Raw genomic sequence first — 22,177 nt, 5'->3', positions numbered from 1 at the left:
TTTCTGCTATACAATACTGGTGTGTTACTTTTGCTTGGATATTTTCCATTTGTATTCAAGGAAGTTTAGCAAACAATTAAGTAAAGTTAGAATTTGGTATTTATTGCCTTGCCTAATGATCTTCAGAAGCGATTCACAGTGGAAATGCAGTCGTTCTGTACTACAGCACAGTGGTAGCCCAAGGGCAGCTGCAATGGTATGAACCATTTTAGAATGGTACTACATTGGCAACATTTTCATATTTCACACACATACAAAAGGTACACAATGTTATGGACCTATATTCCAATTTAATTATCATGGTTCCATATAAGTACATTTGTGATATATATATATCAAGATCACTTTATTCAAAATCCATTATACATTGACTTTACTGGTATGCTTCTAATGGTTTCTTCATTTTAGCTGCTTTCAAGAAGCACTAAATAACTAAACAATCAATCGTAGCCAAGATTATTGTTTGGCATTGTTTTACAAAATGCAGAATGTCTGTAACAGTGTTCTTAACTTAAGGGCTTCTTTTTTTAAAGCCATCAGAAGACTAATTGCTAGATAAACAGTTCACCACTGAGTACAAATGGACATTACTCCTTTGCAAAAGACAGTTTGTAATTACACTGGTACGGCTGGTGCCACGTCAATAAAACTGTTTGGTTTCTCTGGGTAGCTATTTCACGGTGAAAAAGCGAAACACTGAAGGCAGTACAAGGGTTTAACAAAAGAGCTGAGATCTTATTAGCCTTATTAGCTTTCTCTGGGCAAAGCTTACTGAGCTTTAGCAACAGATTTTCATCAGTTTGTCGGGAAGAAAAAAAAACAAAACAAGAAATACATTGCATATGTGTGCCAACTGTACATAGAATGGAGGCTTATGGTCCATGTCCAGTATTAATTTATTATTATTCCATCCATATTTTAAATAAAATGTCTTTTAATAATTACTATCACATGTACAGCTACAGCCAAATGTTTTGCATTACCTAGAATTTTAGGACTGAGACATAATTCATATATATATGAACATAATTTAGCTATTTTATTTAACATCATTTAGTCAAAGAAACCACAAAATGACATAGCAAAAGTCTACCAGAAGCCATAATAGTAGTTCAGTATTTCTTGTTGTCGAATGGCACATTTTTTTCCATTTTTGTCTAAAGGATATGGAAAACTATAAGCAGTATGTAATTCAATATGTTAATGTAACATTATTCAGCAGGTTTCATTTGAATTTGTTAATTCTATCGGGCTATGCAAAACTTTTGGACACAGCTGTATATGTTGCAAATGTTATTATCCGCTACAGAAAACAGATGCCTTATAAATGATACTGAAGGATTTCAACACTTGTTCCAGTTGAAATAGAAAAGCTGCCTTTATTTTAAATAGTCATAATGATATAATAATGGCTTGATTTAATGTAGCTCCCTTGACTGAACACCTATGAAACCGCTATATTAACATTCAATAACAAATATTACACTGCAACTATGGTGTTTAAATAGCTACAAGACGTCCGTTTTTAGTCTGCCTCTGCAGAAATTAATTTCCTGACTTTTTGCTGTCATATTTAAGTAGTATTATGCAAGATTTTCATTGTACAATTTTATCATCACTGAATACAACAATGTCGTCATTTCTCAAAGAACATACGGTGCACGGCAAGGGGTTTCACAAAAATCGTGAAGCAGGAAGTGAGTTTTAGGAAGCACTTGCACACAGAGGAAGAAAAAGAATACTCAGACTTAAAAACGCCATAATCCACTCGCTGATAACAAACACAGACCCGACCCAAGCCCAAATTATAATATACAAACTACACGGGACCCGACAATAAGTGGGTAGCAAGTCTCTACTATACAGTATGTGCTGAATAATCAACAGCAACAAAAAGAAATATCGGTATGTTTTCCCATTTCCAGTCACAACACCACCAATATTTGCTGTAAATACCAGCAGAAAACCAGTCAGGAACAACCTCCCCTTAAGAAAAAGTGGTGCAAAATGTGTGCGCTCATGAACGCTTAGTTGTTGCAGTTTATGAAGTAAAAGATCTGGCTTAGAACAACACAGCAACTGTTTTCACAGTTCTTTTTCAGTAAAATCTTCAAATACGTCATACCATTTATCAAGGAGCACCAAATGAACACTAGGTTATTATTTGAAGCATGGAAGACTTTCCTTTTGAATTTTGTTACTGGCTCCATGTCGCAGCTGTAAGCACTAAGCTGCACTGGCTCCTTGTGAGGGGAGTTTAGGAAGCTGGCTGCTGTTGCTGAATTCCAGGACTGAAAATAAACAGTGGGTGTATTATGAGAACAACGCTTGGCCACAGTATGGAAGATAAAACTCTAGTGAAATAATCACAGCAAAACCACTCCGGTGATTTACAAGGATAGCCGACTACTTTTAGTGTTTAATCTGTTGGGTATAATAGCAAAAGTGGCAAGCTTTGGAAGTTAAAACAAGAGATTTATTGGTGTGATTTTGAATAGTTCCCAAGGGACACGTTTAGAAGTGTACATTAAATTCCAGCCGTGTTTTACTTCAGGGGAGGAAATTGAGGGAGGTTGCAGAAGCAGATTTGAAAATGCTCAGTAAAAAATAATGACTGACCTTAAAACAGAACCAGTGCCTGCATGCAGCCTGTGTAGCATATTTAAAGTCAATTCTATAGGCTATTTCATATTTGTTCCTTCTGAATTCTTCAGATACACCTCTAAGCTTGTTAATTGCTGACTGGAAAGATTTCCATGCCTGACTAAAGCTCCTCACAGAGGCCTGTTAAATACTTGATGCGTCCAAGATTCTGACTGCAGTATATTGGTGGCTGCTAGCTATTTATGTGCTTGCACTTGCAAAGTAGTGCCAGTTCCCCAGGTCAACAAAAAACTGTGTCTAGCCATGACTGGGATCTGGTTAGAAGCTGAATAACTTTGAACAAGTAATGTGAGTGTGCAAAGTTTGAATACAGGTAAGTGATGATGAGACACACTCCTGTTCGCTTTGCTCAAAATTGTTATACCAAGAATGGAGATCCAAATGTATTTCAGGCAGAACATTAAAAGTCCTGTCTATCTGATTTTGGCTTTATCCAACCGCAGGTTCACTCCAGAATATCAGTCTCAAAAGGGACTAGGTGGTAGTAGGATAGATTGGTGACGTATGCCTCCGGATCCTCGTCACTGTTGTCCAGCTCTTGGGTATTGTCACTCCCATTCTCAAACCTGCAATGAAACAGCAATTGAGAGATATGCAAAAAAAAAATCACTAAAATATTATCCAGAAAACTACCTTTCCTTTAAAATAGATTGTGTTATTTATGATTCAAATGTGTTTTTAATTAAGCTGACACTTACAATAGCAGCAACAATGACTGAGACACAAATAAAAACATATATCCTACAGATCTGCTTCCTGATTTTAGACTCTTATCTTACTTCCCATGTATCTGTCTCTCTCTGTTTGTCTATTTAGTCTTAGCTGTTCAGACTATTTGGCTAAAAGAGCCATGTTGAGGTCAGATGGGCTCTTAAGACAAAAACATGAAAAAAATGGAAACTCTTCATACTGCAATAGAGTCGGATTACTAAACCGCTAGCTAGACAATAGCAAAGAAATATAAAAAAAAGGAGAGACACTGATTCAGTATTTGTTTGCTAAACAACATTTTTAACAGCCCAAAGTGGAGGTACTTAACATATGAATCAGACGAGCCATATTGTAGGGCGCAGGAGCCGTCTATTGGACCACCCTGCATTAAGTTAGCTTTTGCTGTATCTATCTGTTTATCAGTTCATCTTATTCTATTTACCCCAGGACATTTTTTTTTTACTGCCACATTACTTATTTGCTTTTTGTACGCTGTTAAGCAAAACAGATGTCGTAAAATGACCCTTTCCACATGCATGTATTTAATTGCACTTACCAGTTATTACACAACAGCAGGGCGCCTGCTGCAACAGACACTCAAGCCATGCTCTCAGAAAGTACACTTTTTCAGTGGACTACAATAATTATTTCAGACAAAGTAAATAAATAAATAACTTAAAGTTGTAGTATAATAGTGATAAGGGCATTGCTGTGGCGATGACCTTCCTTGGTCAAATAATTTTTACTTTAACTTGTTAACTTACAATACAATTATAACACTAGTACCAGTATAGGGTATTTAAAAAGGTGCAAACAACAAAAACTATCAGAAAGATAATACATAATGTTCTGCTGTATCTGTTTGGCCCAATAATTCAAATTCAATCTCAGGCTTCATTATTTTAGTTAATTATGTATTTGACTTAGCGTCTCGCACCACATAACCTTGTGGTCATAGTTTATAATTGCACTATTATATCAATGTTATAGCAAACCAGAATTTTCTGCAGAGCACTGCAGCAACCGTTGAGAGATGTGATTAGTGCTGGTTTGTGAAAGTGCATGGCAAAGCACAACATGTACTATCAAGCAATAAAGAACCCAGTGAAGACAGCCAGGACTGGAGGAAAGCCAGTGAGGAAGGAGGATGTGTGTCATAGGAGTGGTGTCTTAGAATTTCCTGACAAATGCCTTTCTGTGAAATTGCTGCCTCAAGAATGAGACTGCTTATGTGAAACCTGTATACTCATAAAGGGCTAGAAACTGCAGAAAGGACTAATGTAAAAAATGCTGGTTTGGTTTTACCCTTCACCCATCTTAAATAACAGGTGTTTACTCTTCCATGGACTTACAGTAACTGTCAAGGTTGGGGCCTGGTATAATTTTTCTAGTAAAGTGTGGGAGGGTAGGAGCTTAGGGTTAGGTTTATCGGGGTAGATGTCTTTTGGGTTAGGGGGTAGAGGTTGAGGTAATAGTCAGGGAAAGGGACAGAGTAGTACAAAAGTAACACAATCCTAATGATGTAAACTTTAGCAGCCTACAGTTATCAGAAGCAGTCTTACAGGCTGGCACACAGATCTGTCAGCACACATAATCAGACATAATGTTACCTAATAGGACCCCAAAAATTCGAAGCTACACTAGTTGAAGCATAAACACCCCAGTCCAGCTACAAATCCAACTGCTAAAAAAATGTGCCTATAATATTAAACAAACTTTTTTTATACCTTATTAATGCATTTCCTTATTTTATTTACCTGTATGGCTTTATATTGTAGTTTTAACATGTTTACTGAGTTTAAGAAATTAATGTTAAAATATAAGTAACGTAATTAATTTGCAGAGTTAGTGAGATACCGTCAAAAAAATGTGCTGAGCCAATAAAGAACCTTGTATAACACACATGTGGTTGTATAGTAGTTCAAACTAACATTGCAGTTTAAATGGAAGGCTCTTTATTAATGCCTACCCCATAATCAATTGCCAATTGCTAAAAAAAAAAAAAAATATTAGAGGCTAAGTTACTCCCAGACCCAAAACCTTAGCTGAAGCGCTAGTCATGAGTACTTAATAAATACTGTATATACTTAAATGCTAACTTATGGGGTATGCATTAATGTCACAAAGATGGCTGTAGTGGGTGACGTCAGACCAGAAACAGGAACCAACACAGAAGAAACAGAGAGAGGTGGAGTTTGGTGAAGCTGAGCGCTTGCTTGCGCTCAGCATTTAATAAATGAACAGACAGAAAATAAAAGGTTTGAAGACAAACAAAACACAGGACACTGCACTCGTTGCCAAAACAAAGAGACAACACAGACAAAACAAGGTGAGGTGTTATTATTCTTACTATTATAACCTCCGTCTCCAATCCCATTCTCTACTCACCAAATACACAACACCGAAATACACACAGGGGCGGGGCAACATTATTGGTTATGTGTTTCTGGCTATTCCCGGGAAGGCTACAATTAGCTAGCACACAGAGTATATTCACAATTGACCACTGAGACGACGGAAACCAAAGAAGTACAAGAAGCTTGATAACATGTGAACTCGAGCTGTGCAGCAGAATTGCTGTGTGTATTCTTTACGCATAGCAATTTAAATATCATACATAATTAATATTTTTTCAAGGTGGAAAACCCCCCTATATGCAGCTTATCTGGAGCTCTGGCTGTATGATGTCAAAGCTGTTCCCTTTGTTGTGTGTGTCCCCTTCATGATCTGAGTTACAGCCACTTCTGCAATGTAAAGCCTGGTACAGGCATGAAGCTACACTGGCTCATCAAAAAATCTAGACAATGCAAGCAAACTTTGAGAATCCTTTAGTCTGCAGTGTACGAAAATGTATGTGGTCAGCTAACTATTCAGAAACAACAATGCTGAAGGAGTGATTTCACAATGGGCATGATAGCGGGTGCGCGTTCTGCAGTCTCTTTTGTTACCACAGTGGTTAAATCACAGAAATCTTAGGCAACACTGGAAATGACAAACCAGTTTCCACTGGAACAATGTGCCAGGAGCTAAACAGTGTGGGCTATTGAATCCATAACTTGTTGGCCTATGGTGTTTTCCTCTACAAGTCTGTTCTACATGTGAACCTTTAAAAATTGCATGTGGGTAAAGTAACACAGCTGAATCTGCTTTTCTATATCTTTATAAAACTTCATTTATTTTCCTTGTCACATTCTTTTTTTTTTATTTTCTCCTGAAGAAAACACTACCACCAGATTCAAACTAACAACTCACAAAAGTTTCTAAGGTTTTAGAGTTTTGGCTACCTGTGGCTTGAGCGAGACATTGGATTTTCAGTAACAACCAGACTATTTTCTCTGTCCTGGATTCTTTTACAGGGATGTAAAAGAATGCTCCAATATAAAAGACCCTGGTGAAGCTGCCATTAACAGGGACATGGTGCAGCCATCCGTACACAACTGCATTTACGTCTATGTCACTTTAACCAACCTACAATTCGAAGCATCTGTGACCTACATGAACATGAATGGTTTCAGTCAAGATTCAAAGGTGTACAGTTTCAAATCATTGCTTAATAGATCTGACTATATTATCAACATGTGGATATGTAGACGTACCTTAGGATATGTAGATGTACGGTCAGAAATTACATTTTTTTTTATTGAATGGATGTGTAGATGTGTAGTAATATTAATGTCTGTTATTCTGAAAGGACATGTGGCTGCTCCACCTGTCGCACTGGGATAGAATACCAGAAATAAGGGCTCTTAATTTTACAGTTGGATTGGTTGTATTATCTGTCATGTAAAACGTCACTACCAGATGTGCTGAATGACAATTAAACCAACACAAATCGTACAGTACCTTGGCCTTTGCTAGACTGTCCTGTGTGACTGAGGCGTATCCAGTGGGAGATGCTGTCGTGTGACACTGACAGTGGGATTGGTTGTTAGTATACGGGTAGTGCTTAATTAGGCTAATGATTATACTCCTGAGTATACTAATGAGTATTGTGAGTTGTGGCTGGAATTCAGTATGAGTTAGATCAAAAGAAAAGGTTGACTTTATCATCATATAGTCATCAGAGGCTTATTAGCGGCATTTTCCAGGATGTTTTACATAATTTTACATAATTCTACAGATTTACATAATCATGAATTCAATGCAAATGAAGAGAAGGGGTAAAAATATGTTTAACATGCTGTAAAGCCTATTTGCTCTGTGTGGTATCAAGAATAGTAAATACGACAGAAGAAATACCGCATGGTAAACACATTTACCACGAAGCAAAAACACTACCGCCCTTTAGTGAAGGAGTCCCTTTGGGTGTGACTCCCCCCATCATATCGACTGTTTTTGATGTCTCAGTTTTACTCTTCATGTGATGGAACTGATTTATATTTATGGTGCTTCATTAGGGCCCAATGAATGGGTACCGTGGCCAGTTTTATTTAATCCAGGCATTGCCGGGTTTTACTTTTTTTATTACTTCTCGCATAGCCTTTCAGTTTTTCACAATCTTAGTTTACTCACAGGTGTTCTGTGGAATCCATTGATAAATGTCGCTCTTTTCCGTTGGGTATCTTATGGTCAAAGACTATTGTCTCTGTGTTGGCTAGACAAAATCCATTTGATCTCATGATTTCTGTGAATTAAACAAAAAATAAAACATTGTTTCACATGTTTATATAGTTGGACAAGTTATGAGTTTCACACATAATATTCTGGATTTTTTTTATAAAAAATGCAGAATATCAGTAGATGGTATATATATTTTAGTTTGATTTGCATCATTTTGCACAACATTGCAAGTGGAGAAAGAATTAATATTAAAGTAGTAGCCGTTGTGAGCTGTTTTATTTATAATATTAACATTACAGAAAAAGGGGGGGGGGATATTGCACTGGTGCAAACATAATATAATGTGGATGGTATGTCAGAAATAGTCATTGATACTATGAAGACAAAATTAGATTACAACCTTCTATTTAAATATGAGACCCCCTCAGAACAGCCACTAAACACACAAATAAATACATACATACAAATAAAAACAAATACTGTGGCAGTCTGGCAGTAATATGTTGAACAGTAAGACCTATAGATATTGTTACTGTATAAAGCATTTGTCATCTCAAGTGTTATCAGTCAGAGAACTAATAACAATATAAAAGGCTTACCTGATAATTTTACTGGACTTTGAAAGCAAGGCTGAATCTTGTGAACATTGTCATTTTTCAATACTTGGTCTAATGGTGACCGTTCAAAAAAAGTAAGTACCACTTCAGACCTGGCATACTGGACAGAAAGAGACAACAATTAGCCAGTTTTTTTTTTCTTTGCTTATACTAAATACTGTTTCTGCTCTACTGCAATTACCTACCTTCCAGGGCATGTTTACTGTATTTTTCAGAAATCTCTCAACTTCATTTAATCTTGCTTCAATGTCATGAGCCTCCTTGATCTTGACAAGACCTGAAACAATTACAATACTGCCAGTTGTTAGTCAAAACACATCAAAATAATGTGAAGATATTTGTATTATGTATACCACTATTTAAAAAGCATGAATAAATATGTGTTAAAGGGAAACATGCCATGCATTGGTGAAAATGAAAAGATTTCTAATTGTGGGTCTGATAATAATTACACCAATGGACCACCTAATTCAATCCCCTGCATTTTGGGCACATCTTGAAAATAATACATATGATATATCACTAAATCCACTTTACTTCTGGAGGCCTGCGTTCAAATTTTTATTTCACAAAACAATTACACAATTTGGCACAATCGACACATGTTAACTTTGCAGGCAAACTGAGGGGCCAAGAGTTTCCTCACCCCCAAAGTGGGCAGTCTGCCAGGTCAGGCGTTTGGAGCCAGACAAGGAATCCAAGTGCAACACATTTTTGTAATCATCTGTCCAAATAAAAATAATATCAATAGCAGAAGATTGCAAAAAAGCTTTGTACAATTGTGAGAAACACATAAAGTACATGCAAAAGGCACATTTTCTAGAATTGTACCACTGTGTAAGTTTCATGGTTTCATATACTGTGAAAATAGTTGTATTCCTTTCAGAAAACTTTCCTGTCCATTTGCTTCAAGAGTTTTTAGGGTCTATATCAATAAATGTCCTATTAGCCTCCAAATCAGAATGAAGTTTACTGGCCAGCAGTACACAGATAATTTAAAAGATGGAAAAATGAGGCTATTAGATAAATTAGTTTCTCACTGAAGTGAAAAACAAACACTTTTAAATTACAATGCAGTTGCCTTTTAAATTATTTTTATTGATAATAAAGTGGGATCAGAGTAGTTCCTCACAGTGGAAGCTCTGACTAATGGACACAAGGGAAGTCAAAATAGAATACTTGAATCACTATGTGACAAATTAGTGTACATGAATTCTGGGTCCATTAGCACTCGTTTCTCTCATCCTACATTAACACTCTCTGCTGTTAATGCCTACACTGTCAGATGCTATGACTTACACAAAGCATATAGTGTAATATGGCAGGGAAGGGGTTTAGTTTTCCCTGCCAAAAGACATATGAGAATGCACATTTGGGTCTTTAATTGTTTGTTAATGGTTTAATTATTTTATTATTAGTTATCCCCTGCACCTGGTGTTAATTGTTAATTGTTGGTGTTAATTGTAAATTACAGCCATTGTAAATTTCATTGTAAATTTCTTTAACTTGTTAAAGAAAGCAGCCAGTGTGCTCAAGGCTGTAGTGTCAAGGTTGTGAGTGTGAGTGTGAGTGTGAGTCTCTCTCTCTCTCTCTCTCTCTCTCACACACACACACACACCCACCATGAGAGAGAGTGAAAGAGAAAGAGAAAGAGAAAAAAACCCTTGATGTGTGTTTTGTTTAACTGGTAAACAGCCCAGCTGTCTGGTAGTAGGTAGGGTAATCGTTTTGGTGTAGTTACTGCTCGATTAGAGCTAGGTGTTATTTTATGTTTGGTTATTTTCTGTTCCCGTGATTATTAAAAATAGCGTGCAAGCACTTAATTCCATTTCCGTGGCCTGGGTCCTGTTTTAAGGGGGCAACGAACCATGTGAGTTGCCATCCTTTTACAATAGTTATATACGCTATAGCTAGCTTCAATTGTTTGCAGTAAAGTGTTAATTATTTCCAATTATTCTGACAGTTAACCAATGTTAAAGTAAACCTTCAAATAAAATAATTGGATAATCAATCAAGCTATTTTACAGCACAGTTAAGTTGGTACTGGTGTATGTGTGTTTTTACATGTGATTGCCTGTCACAAATTGCTTTTACTATTCTTTACAGGGTTTAACGTGATTTACCACACTTTGCTTTGCGTTTAGCATTATGAACTTTTATACGGATGCATGAGGTAACAAAGAGTAGACACTTTAGAAGTTATTTTCAAAGTGTTCACTCCAGTCTGTAATTTACTTCCATTTTTTGAAAAGAGAAAATGTATATTACTGTCACAAAATGTAGTTTATTAAATTGTTTGGTTATAGTACAATGAAAAAAAAAAGTTTTAGCAGTATATTACAGACTGGATAAAAATACATAGGAAACTCTGGACAGTAGGGTACCTGTCTAAAAACTGTTGGTGCCATTATATATTTCAGTACTGTTATTACAGAGGCTGCCAGGATTCTATTGCTTGCCCAAAATATGCAAGTAGAAAATGACACAGTCCTTGTGGTAAACCTGGCTCAGCAGATTCTGCGAGTTTAGCATTATTTTGGGAAAATTTGTGGGGAGGGAGTGCAGTACGGCAGTTTTTAGAAACACTTTTTCTAGAAATCGGTGCCGTATAACTCATGCTGAACTTGCAAATAGCATTGTGCACATTGAGGCTGCTAAAAGATAATTTGCTTATTTTGCTCCATGGTCTTGGAATGACTGACAGTCTAAACCAAAGTTGCAGTCCCAAATAACTTTAATACAATTTAAGAGTAAGCTGCATGATTATCTAAATGAGAGTTGTGCTTGTTTTAAGTAGTTGATAATACCTGTCACTAATTGATTGTTGCTGATTATTTATTGTATTGAGTATGACTTATCTGTTTTAAAAGTATTTTATTTCTGTATTTGTATTTTTGTATTGTAATATATTTTATTATACTGCTGCAACATTCCATGGCTAGGTCTCACTTGCAAAAGAGGTGAAACAATAGATAATGTACTTTAAATATCTTCGGATTTCAGGTTTAACTTCTCAAGAGGATTAGGTCATCACTTATGATGTGGAGGTACTGGTAACAAGTCACATATAAAACAAATATTCAGCATATATTTGAACTTTCTTCAGCAGTAATCTGACTTCAGTCAAACCAGCTGCATTTCAGTAATCCTAGAGGCCTTCAATGTTTATGCAACTGGAAGAAAAACATAATTACAAATCTTTAAAACAAAATTGCAAATCACGGCTCCAGACACAGTTGTTGCCTTAGGAGCCAATGGATCCTTGGTCAAATCCAATTGCTGGGTGCCACTTCAGGAGCAAGTTGGTTGCTATCATATTCAACTGCTTAAAATACAACAACTTGTTAAGACATTAAAGTGACACTAATACTGTAACTTAATGTCTGTACTCACTTGTTTGTTGCCACATTCTGCTGAATGGGTAATCTATGAGCTTTAGTCTTGTTCTTGTTTGCATAAAAAGTATTTTGGACTTTATTCCAGTATTTTTAGAGCATCTAAGTCTTAGAAAAGTAAACACATAATTTGCTGGTTTTGGTTAATCGCTATCAGCAAACTAAAATAATTTGACCCTCAATATGGATTTCAAAATACTAATACTAAGAACTAGAAATATATTGCTTTTAACCAGTGGCCTTCAAAAACATTTTTTTAAAAATGGCCATTTTGCACTGCTGCTGTGTAAAAGCTTAGCAGTTGACGGATCATATCATTCATGGTTTTAAAGCTAACTGTTTTAGCATGCTATTAAAATGTCAGTCAACCACACAAAGCACAAAGTGGTCCAAAAACAGGGAACCCAATGCTCTCTGAATGTGCCATCCTAGTGCCACATTTCAAAAAGGGTGGAAAAAGACTATGATGCAGCAGTGAAAGCATTTAGTGTAAGTTTAGAAAAAGGATGGTAAAAAGCATGTGTTACACAGTATGCATTTGAAAACACTTGAAACATGTAAAGACTGCAATGCAAATCCCAAGCATGTCGCTGCCAATATCAGAACAGTGCAAGATTACAAAGGTGGATACTTATGCAGATATATCACCACGTGGGCCAAGCCTCTGCTGTATTTTGCTACATCTAAGGCATTAGTCTGAAGTTTAACTATTATCCCCGACCTGTCTGATGCAATTTTGTTGAGTAACAAGAACTGGACAGGTGAGTCAGATGGCGTTTGATTGTTTTAAACGACAAACTGAATTTTTAGCTAAGCTAGGGCTCCAAGTAACCAAAGATGACTTTTTTCTAGTTTCTAGAAGCAAACAAGACACTGTAATCGTGATTCCTCTACAACACACATAACTGCATTGCTTACAGTATTGTTTAAAAAAACTAGTGAACTCCAGTGGCCTTGTATTGAAATCGAAACAGTTTTGACTGTTTGATCTTTTTAATGCAAAATTCATATAGGAAATGTGTATGTGAAAATATGTACTATATAAACATTCTTCTCAAAACTTTTTCAAATACAAACATTTCAATGTGTAAAACACGTGAATTTATGAAGCAAAATAGGAATGTCAAAAAATGAAAAACAAATGTATACAACTTGAAAACAAATTGTTATACTGACTTTCCTGCATAATTTTACTGTTTATGATAACGTATAAAACATTAATTACAAAAAAAATGAACAGTTAGTATTTGTTTTGACATTTATACTTCACTTCATAATTTCTAATTTAGATGTTTTACCCCAAAGACATTAGCATAACTGAAAACTTCAAGTACTGTGTGTGTGTGTGTGTGTGTGTGTGTGTGTGTGTGTGTGTGTGTGTGTGGGTATGTTTCTATTAAGAAAGCTGCTGTAGATATGGACGTGCGTGTTATATGTATTCAAGGCTAATGACCTGGATTTGCATCATTGACAGATGAACAGCTTTGACTAGTTTAGTCCTAACCATTGCTCTGACTGGTTCATTTGTTTTCTTTCAATGAGTGTTTAGCAGGATTGAAAAATATAAATCATAATTTAATATTTTCTATTCATGGCTGTGTAAAGCAATAAATCAATACACTTTAGGTGCAATATCTGTCTACTACTAGTATGAAATCAACTAAATATATTGAATGGTTTCAAAGCCAGATAACTAAATACAAAACAAGAAAGCTGATCAATAAAGCTGTTTCAAAATTGGGAGATAGTCTAATCAACATTGCCCAGCTAGAGAGAGTGTACTAATAGTCCCTTTTATACAAACAGAATTTGACACTGGGTGGAACCCTTAAAGGTTTAAACAAACAAAACAATGTTCTTGTCAATATTTTCTTTTCATTTGCTTCTTCCATTTCTCCTTAATGATCTACCTTGGATTGGGGAAGAAACCTTTTTGGTTCATCAATTACTATAAAATCACTCAATGGTAAAATATGTAGTTATACAAAAAAAAAAAAAACCTAAAAAAAAACATATACAGTTCTTTGAAAAATGTTACCACTATATTAGAAGTCTCTCTGAAGAATTGTATACGTTGCTTTTAGTATTAATACAAACATGTATGTGGCACAGTAAAAATGTCCTTCCATAGACATTGCTTCACTTCTGGGATCTTGTTTGAACCCAGTCAGCAACTAAGCCAAATTAGTTCTGGTGCTCACATCACACTATGCAATAAAACTGAACTGGAATGTGTGCTTATTAATGGCTGTACATCATGTTGGATGTTGCTAAATGCAACATCAGTATGACAGTCACTTAAACACCCCTAGACAAGACTGCAAATGCAAGATATCACTATTATGAAAAAGACTATCAGACATACAGCTGCAGTAGGTACAACACGGTCTGAGGTCACCACCAAAAATGTTATTTTACTGCCTAGAGTGCGAATAAATGCAAATGCTGCTTATTATAAAACATCAAATATGTAGTTATCTTGACTTTTCCATTTTTGGCTATTACTGGAAAGCAATTCAGTTTAATTCTGAACTTGTATCACGTGGTGTACTTCCAAACTATTTTCTGAGCTCTTCTGAGTAGGAAACAATTTATTGTTCGCAATTTAGTGATTCCTACATCTAACTATTTTTATAATTTATTAGGTATTTGTTTGAAATATGGTAGGAAATGGGATTACAACTATGTGCCTGTTAATTACACTTGAACTGTTTGGGGGAAAACAAACAAAAAAAAACAACACACATAAAACAAAAAAAACAGTAAATCACTTGATAAGCTCTCCTGAAATAATTGCACAAACGAAGGGGTAGCATGGTGATTCAGTCAGTAATAGGACCCTTTGAAGTAGGTAAAGAATGGGGTTTAAATAGAAAAGCTGCTGCCAAAAAACAATATTTCCCCTACAGGTATGGATGTTTATGACATACAGGAAGATAGGCAGGAGCCCCTTTACATCACAGGATTCTGAACCTCTCAATAACTACTGCTAAAGAATACTTTAACCAAGGTCCATCACAAGTGGATAAACTGTTCACAAGTGGAAAACTGTGATGCGCGGATGGACTGACTAATCCATAATCCCGCAATTCCGATATGAGCATTTACCTCAATGAATTACATGAGGTAAATGCATGCACTCTTATTAATCCTGCTCCTTATTTCCCACAAGGATAATATCTTGGGTCACGAGGACAAAGAATACCTTAGTCATATGAATGGGATGTCTGGAAGACTGGCTTCACAGGGACAACTATAATAAACAGAAGGCATTCTGCATTTGTTGATATGCATGATGTCAAATTGACTGTATGATAAAGGTTTTTCACTTTCAGTCACAAGCTGAAGTAGCATATCTACATAATCACAAGCTGAACTAGCATAGCTACATAGTAATGGTGGGGACACTGACCAAAAAGCTTCACAGCTACAGTAATCAAGTGCGCAGTATAAATTATTGTGTGTGGAATTCCACTGTGAGACAGGTGAGGGCGCGGCAGGTCTATAGTTACACGGGGCAGCAAGGCAGTCAATGCATATACAGTACAGTATAACGGTAAAATAATACGTCAGGTTTAGAGCTACAACAACAGTGAGACGCGACTGTCATTCTGAATTGGTTAAGAGATTATATGGTATTTGTTTAGAAAAAAAAAAAAAAAAAAAAAGATTAATAGAAAAATTATTTGAGATGGCTAGACGTCAAGAGGCAGCCAGGCGCAGCAATGTAAAATATTAAACAGAGTACTGCAACTTTATACTGGAACAAAATTAATATTGCCACGTGCTTATACATCCTATATATACCCTTAAACTATAATAATTCAAATAAAATACCAGCCATAGTTAAATGAGTCTTATTTTATTTGCTAGCAACATTAAATATAAAACTAAACAAAAACAAATGCGATGTTCTTGTACAATACCATAATTAAATGTTAAAATACGGCAATGTACCTTTGCACCCATTTAATTAAGATAATGAATTATTTTCTGATTTCAATATGTGTGTGTGTGTGTGAGTAACACAGGCAACAAACAACTCGGCGCAGAAGTTCTGAACGGCTCTGTTGATTTTACCAGTATAACAAAAATAGATTTGATTTAAATTAAAGGGTTATAATGAAGCAGCATACAAACCTTCCAATAGGGGTGATTGAGAAAGATAATTTCGATCTTCAGGGAAGGATTCCAGTAATCTCTTAAAAAGCCTCCCCAGGTCCGAATAACTCCTGTGTAAGTATAAAATGTTTCTGTCAGACCACTCTGTCCTGATCTCAAAGAATTCCTCTTCTTCTCCTCTTTTGCTAATGATAAGCCTCCGGATCCCATTGACCCAGCAATCCTTGACGAACATGTTCACCAGAGAAGTGCCTTCAAACACTGCAGATGCCATATCCTACTTCAGTCCAGCATGCTGGAAGTAGAGCGGATTACTCCCTCAAGTGATATGTGGAACAAACGTGCCTTCCGAATTATAATTATAAAATGTCGTTGCAGCTTGTATTGTAAGCAATATGTCTGTTCTTTCTACTGTCTTTCTCCTGTAAATTTAGTTCACTAAATTTAAATGCTGACGCACAGCCGTAAGCTGCCAAATGGATAGCAAAGTGCAGACGCAATTACAAACGTGGCACGATGAAGGGAAAAAAAAACAAAAAAAAAAAAAAATAAATAAACCAAAAAATGTAATATGTATGTACCCAATGTAAATTATAATTATGAAACCTTGTTTATGAATCTTTAAATTAAAATAGCTAAAAATGTTAGAGCCACATCACTTCCCCGTTGACTCCCCTTGTCTTCTTACAAACTGCAGGAAACAACTCCTAGTACTCGTACTTTTTTTCAACATCATATCCTTCATAAATTACTGAGAATTAAAAAAAAAAAAAAAAAATCCACAGAATTTGACAGTATCCTGGTGCGTAATTGTTAAAAATAAATAAATAAATGAAATAACCAGCACGGTACCGAAAGAACTTTAACTTGTGCGGTTCTCCTTTTAAGTTTCAAAATAAGTGCTCGTTTCTGTTGTAAGCCTACTACGACTTGTTCAGTTGTCCAGCTGCTTTGAAGCAAATCTCCAACAGACTTCCTCTATCCAAGGTTCCCCCTCCTCCCTCGCAACAGCCAGGAATGTTAATCACTTTAAACCAGCCGGGCTTTAAAACGTATTTGACTTGTCACAAGCAATCATAGGTTGCCACCCTGAGCAACATGAGGAAACGTAGTCGATACCTTAAATAACTCAATACGGATGTGATATATGTAACAGCAAAAGCTGACTAGTACTCCCCGTAGTTTTAGGGAAGTATGCTGTTCTTTTTCCTTCCTGACATCATTGGTATTTGTGTGCAATCCTAAGGCACAGGAGGCATAGGAGGTGCAAAACTTCAGCTTCTGTGCTCAACAAAATCCTGTGCTAATTCGAATAAAAGTGCCTCTTCATTTTTACACGCTTCATTCTTACCACAGCCACCATAATCTGTTACCTTGTTGTTGTTGTTGTTGTTGTTGTTGTTGTTGTTGTTGTTGTTGTTGTTGTTGTTGTTGTTGTTGTTCTTCTTCTTCTTCTTCTTCTTTAAACTGTTATTTTTCATGATCATTTTGCGTATCAAGTCTGATGAATAACTGAGTAATAACAAATACTACAACCTTATAAGTAAAAAAAAAACAAATTTAAAAAACGATCCTTCAAGAACCAGTTGACACGATACTGAGATCAACCAGCCACTAAGAATCCAGCAGGTATTGGTGTACCAAATGCCCTCTTGTTTGTTAACCTCATGGTTACGGGTTATATACAATATATATATATATATATATATATTATATATATATTATATATATATTATATATATATATATATAGAATATATATATAATCCTGTCAGGAATCTAATTCTGGGATGTAATTAGTTAAAAATCCCATCAGAAATAGATCAAACTATTGACCCTGTTACTCTGTTTACAGTCAATAGTTGTTTTTTATTTTTTTTACAAACTCGCTGCAATTACGTCATCACACTGAACGTCCTTCCGGTCTTCCCAGGACAAAGCAAAATGGCGCACAACAGAAAATGACTTATAAAATAAACTATAAAACAAAGATGCAGCAAACACTTTAAATTATTATAAGAACACTTTCAGGGATCACATGACCTGTGAGAGCGATAGCAGCTTAGGTCCTTGCCTCCCCTTTCATATTTTGCTCTTTGAGAAGGTTTTAGTCTATTGCTATATCTTTCATATATGTATTGACATTTGAACTTTCCAAGAATGTCGACTTCATCGAAAAAAAGACTTCTCAAAATCTTCTCCCTCTAAGGGGGAAAAATAAGACTGATCCGGACTTGTCTGCCATTTGCGAGACCTGCATTCGCACACTCGTCAATATTTGTAATGATAGGTTACGGATGCAACCCCGGTTCCCTGAAAGAGAAAATAACTATCAAGGGATGGGACATTGCCGTCAGGCAGTAGGGATTGGCTGAGCTTTATAGCAAAGCTGCCGATAGGCCTCTACGCAAGCTGCCGTGTAAGACAATGGCTGACCCAAGGTCTTAGAACCATGGCACATGAAAAATTGTTCTGTTTGCCTCACGGTCGTTGTACGGTCAATATAACACCTCAATGCCCGCACGGAGCAGAGCATGTGTAGAAAAAGGAGGTGGATGGAACGCCATCAACTCGACTGGCTGGTTCATATGAAACGGAGATATGACCTTTGGTAAAAAGGCTGGATTTGGGCACATGGAGACCTTAGAACCGTCTCCTGCGAAATGAGTACATGAGGGATGCACTGACAGTGCATGTAACTCACTGACACATTTGGCTGACATCACTGACAGCAGAAACGCTGTTTTAATAAACATGAGCTTCATATCCACAGTGTGGAGAGGCTCGAATGGTGCCTTGGTAAGGGCTTCTAGCACCACGTCAAGGCTCCATGACGGTAAACTGGTCGTTCTTGGGGGTCGCAAACGTCTTGAGCCCTTGAGGAACTGCGATGCCAGAAAATGGCAACCTGGTGATAACCCGTCAATGTGTACATGACAAGCTGATATGGTGGCTAAATACACTTTAAATGTAGAGGGAGATTTCCCTTCATCTAACAATTTCTGAAGAAACTGTAATATCACTGCCATAGGACAAGATATTGGGTCATGGCCCCACGCCAGACACCAGTCTTGGAACACCTTGTACATGTACTGCGACCTAGTAGAGGGCGCTCTAGCGCTCTGAATGGTCAAAATCACAGCCGTCAAGAGCCCTAAGGCTGACAGGCGCTCCTGTTCAGGGGCCAAGCCTATAGCTGCATGAGCTTGGGGTTCGGATGCCAAAGCCGTCCTTCGGCCTGGGACAATAGGTCTGCTCACAGGGGAAGCTCCCGCGGTTGACCATGTAGCAACTGCATCAAGCTCGGAAACCACATCCTCCGAGGCCACCGAGGAGCGACCAGGATCACTGTTGCTTGCTCTACCCTGACTTTCTCTAAGGCGGGGAGCATCGGAATCAATGGAAACGCATATAGGAGGCCTGGCAGCCATTCATGAGCCAGTGCATCAACTCCTAGGGGGCTGTCGAGGTCCCTCACCAAGAACCATAGGGGGCAGTGCATGGTCTCTTGCGAAGCGAAGAGATCTACTTGCGCTATGCCAAACCATTCCCAGATGCGCTCTACCACCTGAGGCTGGAGACACCATTCCCCTGCAAGAGGGCCTTCTCTGGATAGGATTTCCGCTGCATAATTGACTCTGCCCGGTAGGTGAACCGCGTGCAGAGAGGTCAAACGCGGCTGTGCCCATAGTAACAGCCGTGTTATCATCTGGTGAAGGCGGGGGGACCGTAGGCCGCCCTGGTGGTTGATATATGCCACAACCATGGTGTTGTCCGACCGCACCAACACGTGCTTGTCTAGAAGTACTGGCAAGAAGTGACGAAGGGCGAGGTCCACTGCTCTGAGTTCCAGTGCATTGATGTGGGCTGACCTCCAGGGTCCTGACAACACTCCACGGGTTCCTGAGCTGTTCCAGACTGCTCCCCAACCTTGGTTGGAAGCGTCGGTCGTAACCACCTCCCTTCGGAAGATGGGACCCAAGCGCACGCCCTGGCGGATGTTTGACGGAACTTTACCCAGCGTAGTGCTCCCCAGCAGGTTCGGGATACCGTCAACCTACGGTGTTTGTCCCTCCGTGGATGTAACGCGAAGGCATTGAACCAGGCCTGTAGAGGTCTCTGGTGTAATAAGCCCAAGAGACAGGCTTGTGAGGCGGCAGCCATCATCCCCAGCATGTGGTGACACAGCTCCATGCTGATTGTTTCTCTCAACCTGAACAGGGAGAGACATCGCTCCAGGAGGCAACTCTTTGTGTCGACAAGGTCGCTTCCATGGACACTGAGTCCAGATGCAGACCTAAGAATTCAGTCTGTTGGCTTTGCATGAGGTGGCTCTTTTCTGAATTGACCTTCAGACCTAGCCACTGAAGATGGTCTGTAACCATCACTGTGTGCTGTGCCAACTGCTTCTTCGACTGCGCGCTGACGAGCCAGTCGTCCAGATAGTTCAGCAGTCGGATGCCTTGAGCCCGCAAGGGAGCTAAAATGGCATCCATACATTTGGTAAAGGTTCGAGGAGCTAGTGATAGGCCGAATGGGAGGACACAAAACTCGTACACCCTGCTCTGGAATGCGAAACGTAGATACTTCTTGTGACCTGGACAGATGGGAACGTGAAAGTACGCATCTATCAGGTCCACGGTGATGAACCAGTTGCCGTGTCAGACTGACTGGATGATGTGCCTGTGCGTAAGCATCCTGAACGATAACCGCTTTAGGTATTTGTTCAGTACTCGCAGATCTAAAATAGGGTGGAACCCGCCGTCCTTTTTGGGCACTAGGAAGTATTTGGAATAGAACCTCTGGTTGATCAAATCAGGATCTACTTGTTGAACGGCACGCTTCCTGAGCAATGCCTGTATTTCCACATTCAGAGCTGAGGACTAAACCAAGTCCTTCACAACAGTTACCACCACCCCCCGGAAGGGGGGAGGTTTTAACTGGAACGGAAGGGTGTACCCAGTGGATATAGTCTTGCGCACCCCAATGTCATTGGTGCATTGTTGCCAGAACTGGAGCTGTGGGACAGTGTAGGTGTGGGCTAATAGCTGCCTGGATGTTTCAGGGCTGTTTTGGCTGTGCTCGCTTATGAGGGGCCTGGCCAGAGCCACGAGGACGTGGCCTGCTACCGCCTCTAGGGCACCAGTTAACGCGCTGCGGTCTTGCAAACACAGGTTGGCCGCGTGCTGATGGACCTACGGGGGAGGTCCTATTACCCTGGGGATGCGCCTGCAGCTGTGGCGGTGTCTTGCGCCATGGATGTTCCTGAGGCCACTTTTGCTGGAACAACTTATTTGGCCACATTTTGGCCATTTGCTGCGATGTCTCCCGCACCTTGACGGAGCGTTGCAACATCTCCTCCACTGCTGGACCAAATGTGTGTCCCGGTATAATTGGGGCATCCAGCAAAGGGGCCTTGTCAGGCTCCTGTACTCTTACCTGCGAGAGCCAAAGCTGTCTTCTGGCCACCACCAGAGATGCGATGCTCCTGCCCTCGGCCCGAGCGTTGAGCTGAGCTAGCTTCACCAACAGCTGACTGACTGTGACTAACTCGCTTCTGAGGGCCACAGAAGGGCACTCAGGTAGGTCCCGAATGAGTGCCGCCTGGTAAACCGTCAGTAAACTGTCTATATTAGACAGTCTGACTGCCTCTGTGGCCGCAGAGTACCCCTTTTCCAGGTGTACCTCTGTGGTCCTGCACTGTTTATTAGGGCATGTAGGGTCTTTCGTAAGCCTGATAATGTTGGCATCTTTACTAACGCGGCGAACGCAGCGTCCACTGGAGGGAAGGACGCTAAACCAGCTTCACTGGCCCCCTGCATAGTAAAGGCAAAGGCTGGAGCCCCCCAAGTAGACTGCACCTCCTTAACGAAGTCCGAGAATGCCAGAAGCATCCTGGACTGATGGGACTGGGCTGAATGCAACTCAAACAGTGATCGCCGGGGAAGCTCTGTCTTAGGCCAATCGATGCCCAAGTGGCGGGTTGCTCTCTCCACTACAGACTACATAGGGTCATCGGTATCTAGCACCTCGGACTCAGTGTCCTGATCTGAGTGCTGGGAGGCTACCTCAGCCTCTATACTGTCCCCTTCCAGGATGTCAGATGCAT

General features: G+C 38.9%; 1 protein-coding gene and 1 pseudogene across 1 annotated transcript; both read right to left on the bottom strand.

Moving 5' to 3' along the window:
* Positions 1-1,037: 1,037 nt before the first annotated feature.
* On the bottom strand, positions 1,038-17,419 carry LOC121314527 (PX domain-containing protein 1-like). The gene is made up of 5 exons (XM_041247907.1): positions 16,088-17,419; positions 8,738-8,829; positions 8,535-8,652; positions 7,888-7,999; positions 1,038-3,230 (listed from the first exon to the last, which is right to left on the bottom strand). Exons 1-5 carry the CDS (start codon positions 16,341-16,343, stop codon positions 3,110-3,112), a joined length of 699 nt encoding a protein of 232 aa, XP_041103841.1. The 5' UTR covers positions 16,344-17,419; the 3' UTR covers positions 1,038-3,109.
* Positions 17,420-19,252: 1,833 nt separating this feature from the next.
* On the bottom strand, positions 19,253-21,962 carry LOC121313930 (annotated as a pseudogene).
* Between the last annotated feature and the right edge of the window lie 215 nt (positions 21,963-22,177).

Source organism: Polyodon spathula, chromosome 4 (assembly GCF_017654505.1).
Source record: "Polyodon spathula isolate WHYD16114869_AA chromosome 4, ASM1765450v1, whole genome shotgun sequence".
In the NCBI taxonomy this organism is placed as follows: Eukaryota; Metazoa; Chordata; class Actinopteri; order Acipenseriformes; family Polyodontidae; genus Polyodon; species Polyodon spathula.
The sequence above is the reverse complement of the archived record's forward strand: the minus strand, read 5'-3'. Positions and strand labels throughout refer to the sequence as shown.

Excerpts from the sequence above, each read along its gene's own strand:
- LOC121314527 (XM_041247907.1), bottom strand. The coding sequence starts at position 16,343 with ATGGCATCTGCAGTGTTTGAAGGCACTTCTCTGGTGAACATGTTCGTC. Across the intron at positions 8,653-8,737 it reads CAGTAAACATGCCCTGGAAG|TATGCCAGGTCTGAAGTGGT; the intron begins GTAGGTAATTGC and ends CTTTCTGTCCAG. Across the intron at positions 8,000-8,534 it reads AAGTCCAGTAAAATTATCAG|AAATCATGAGATCAAATGGA; the intron begins GTAAGCCTTTTA and ends TTTAATTCACAG.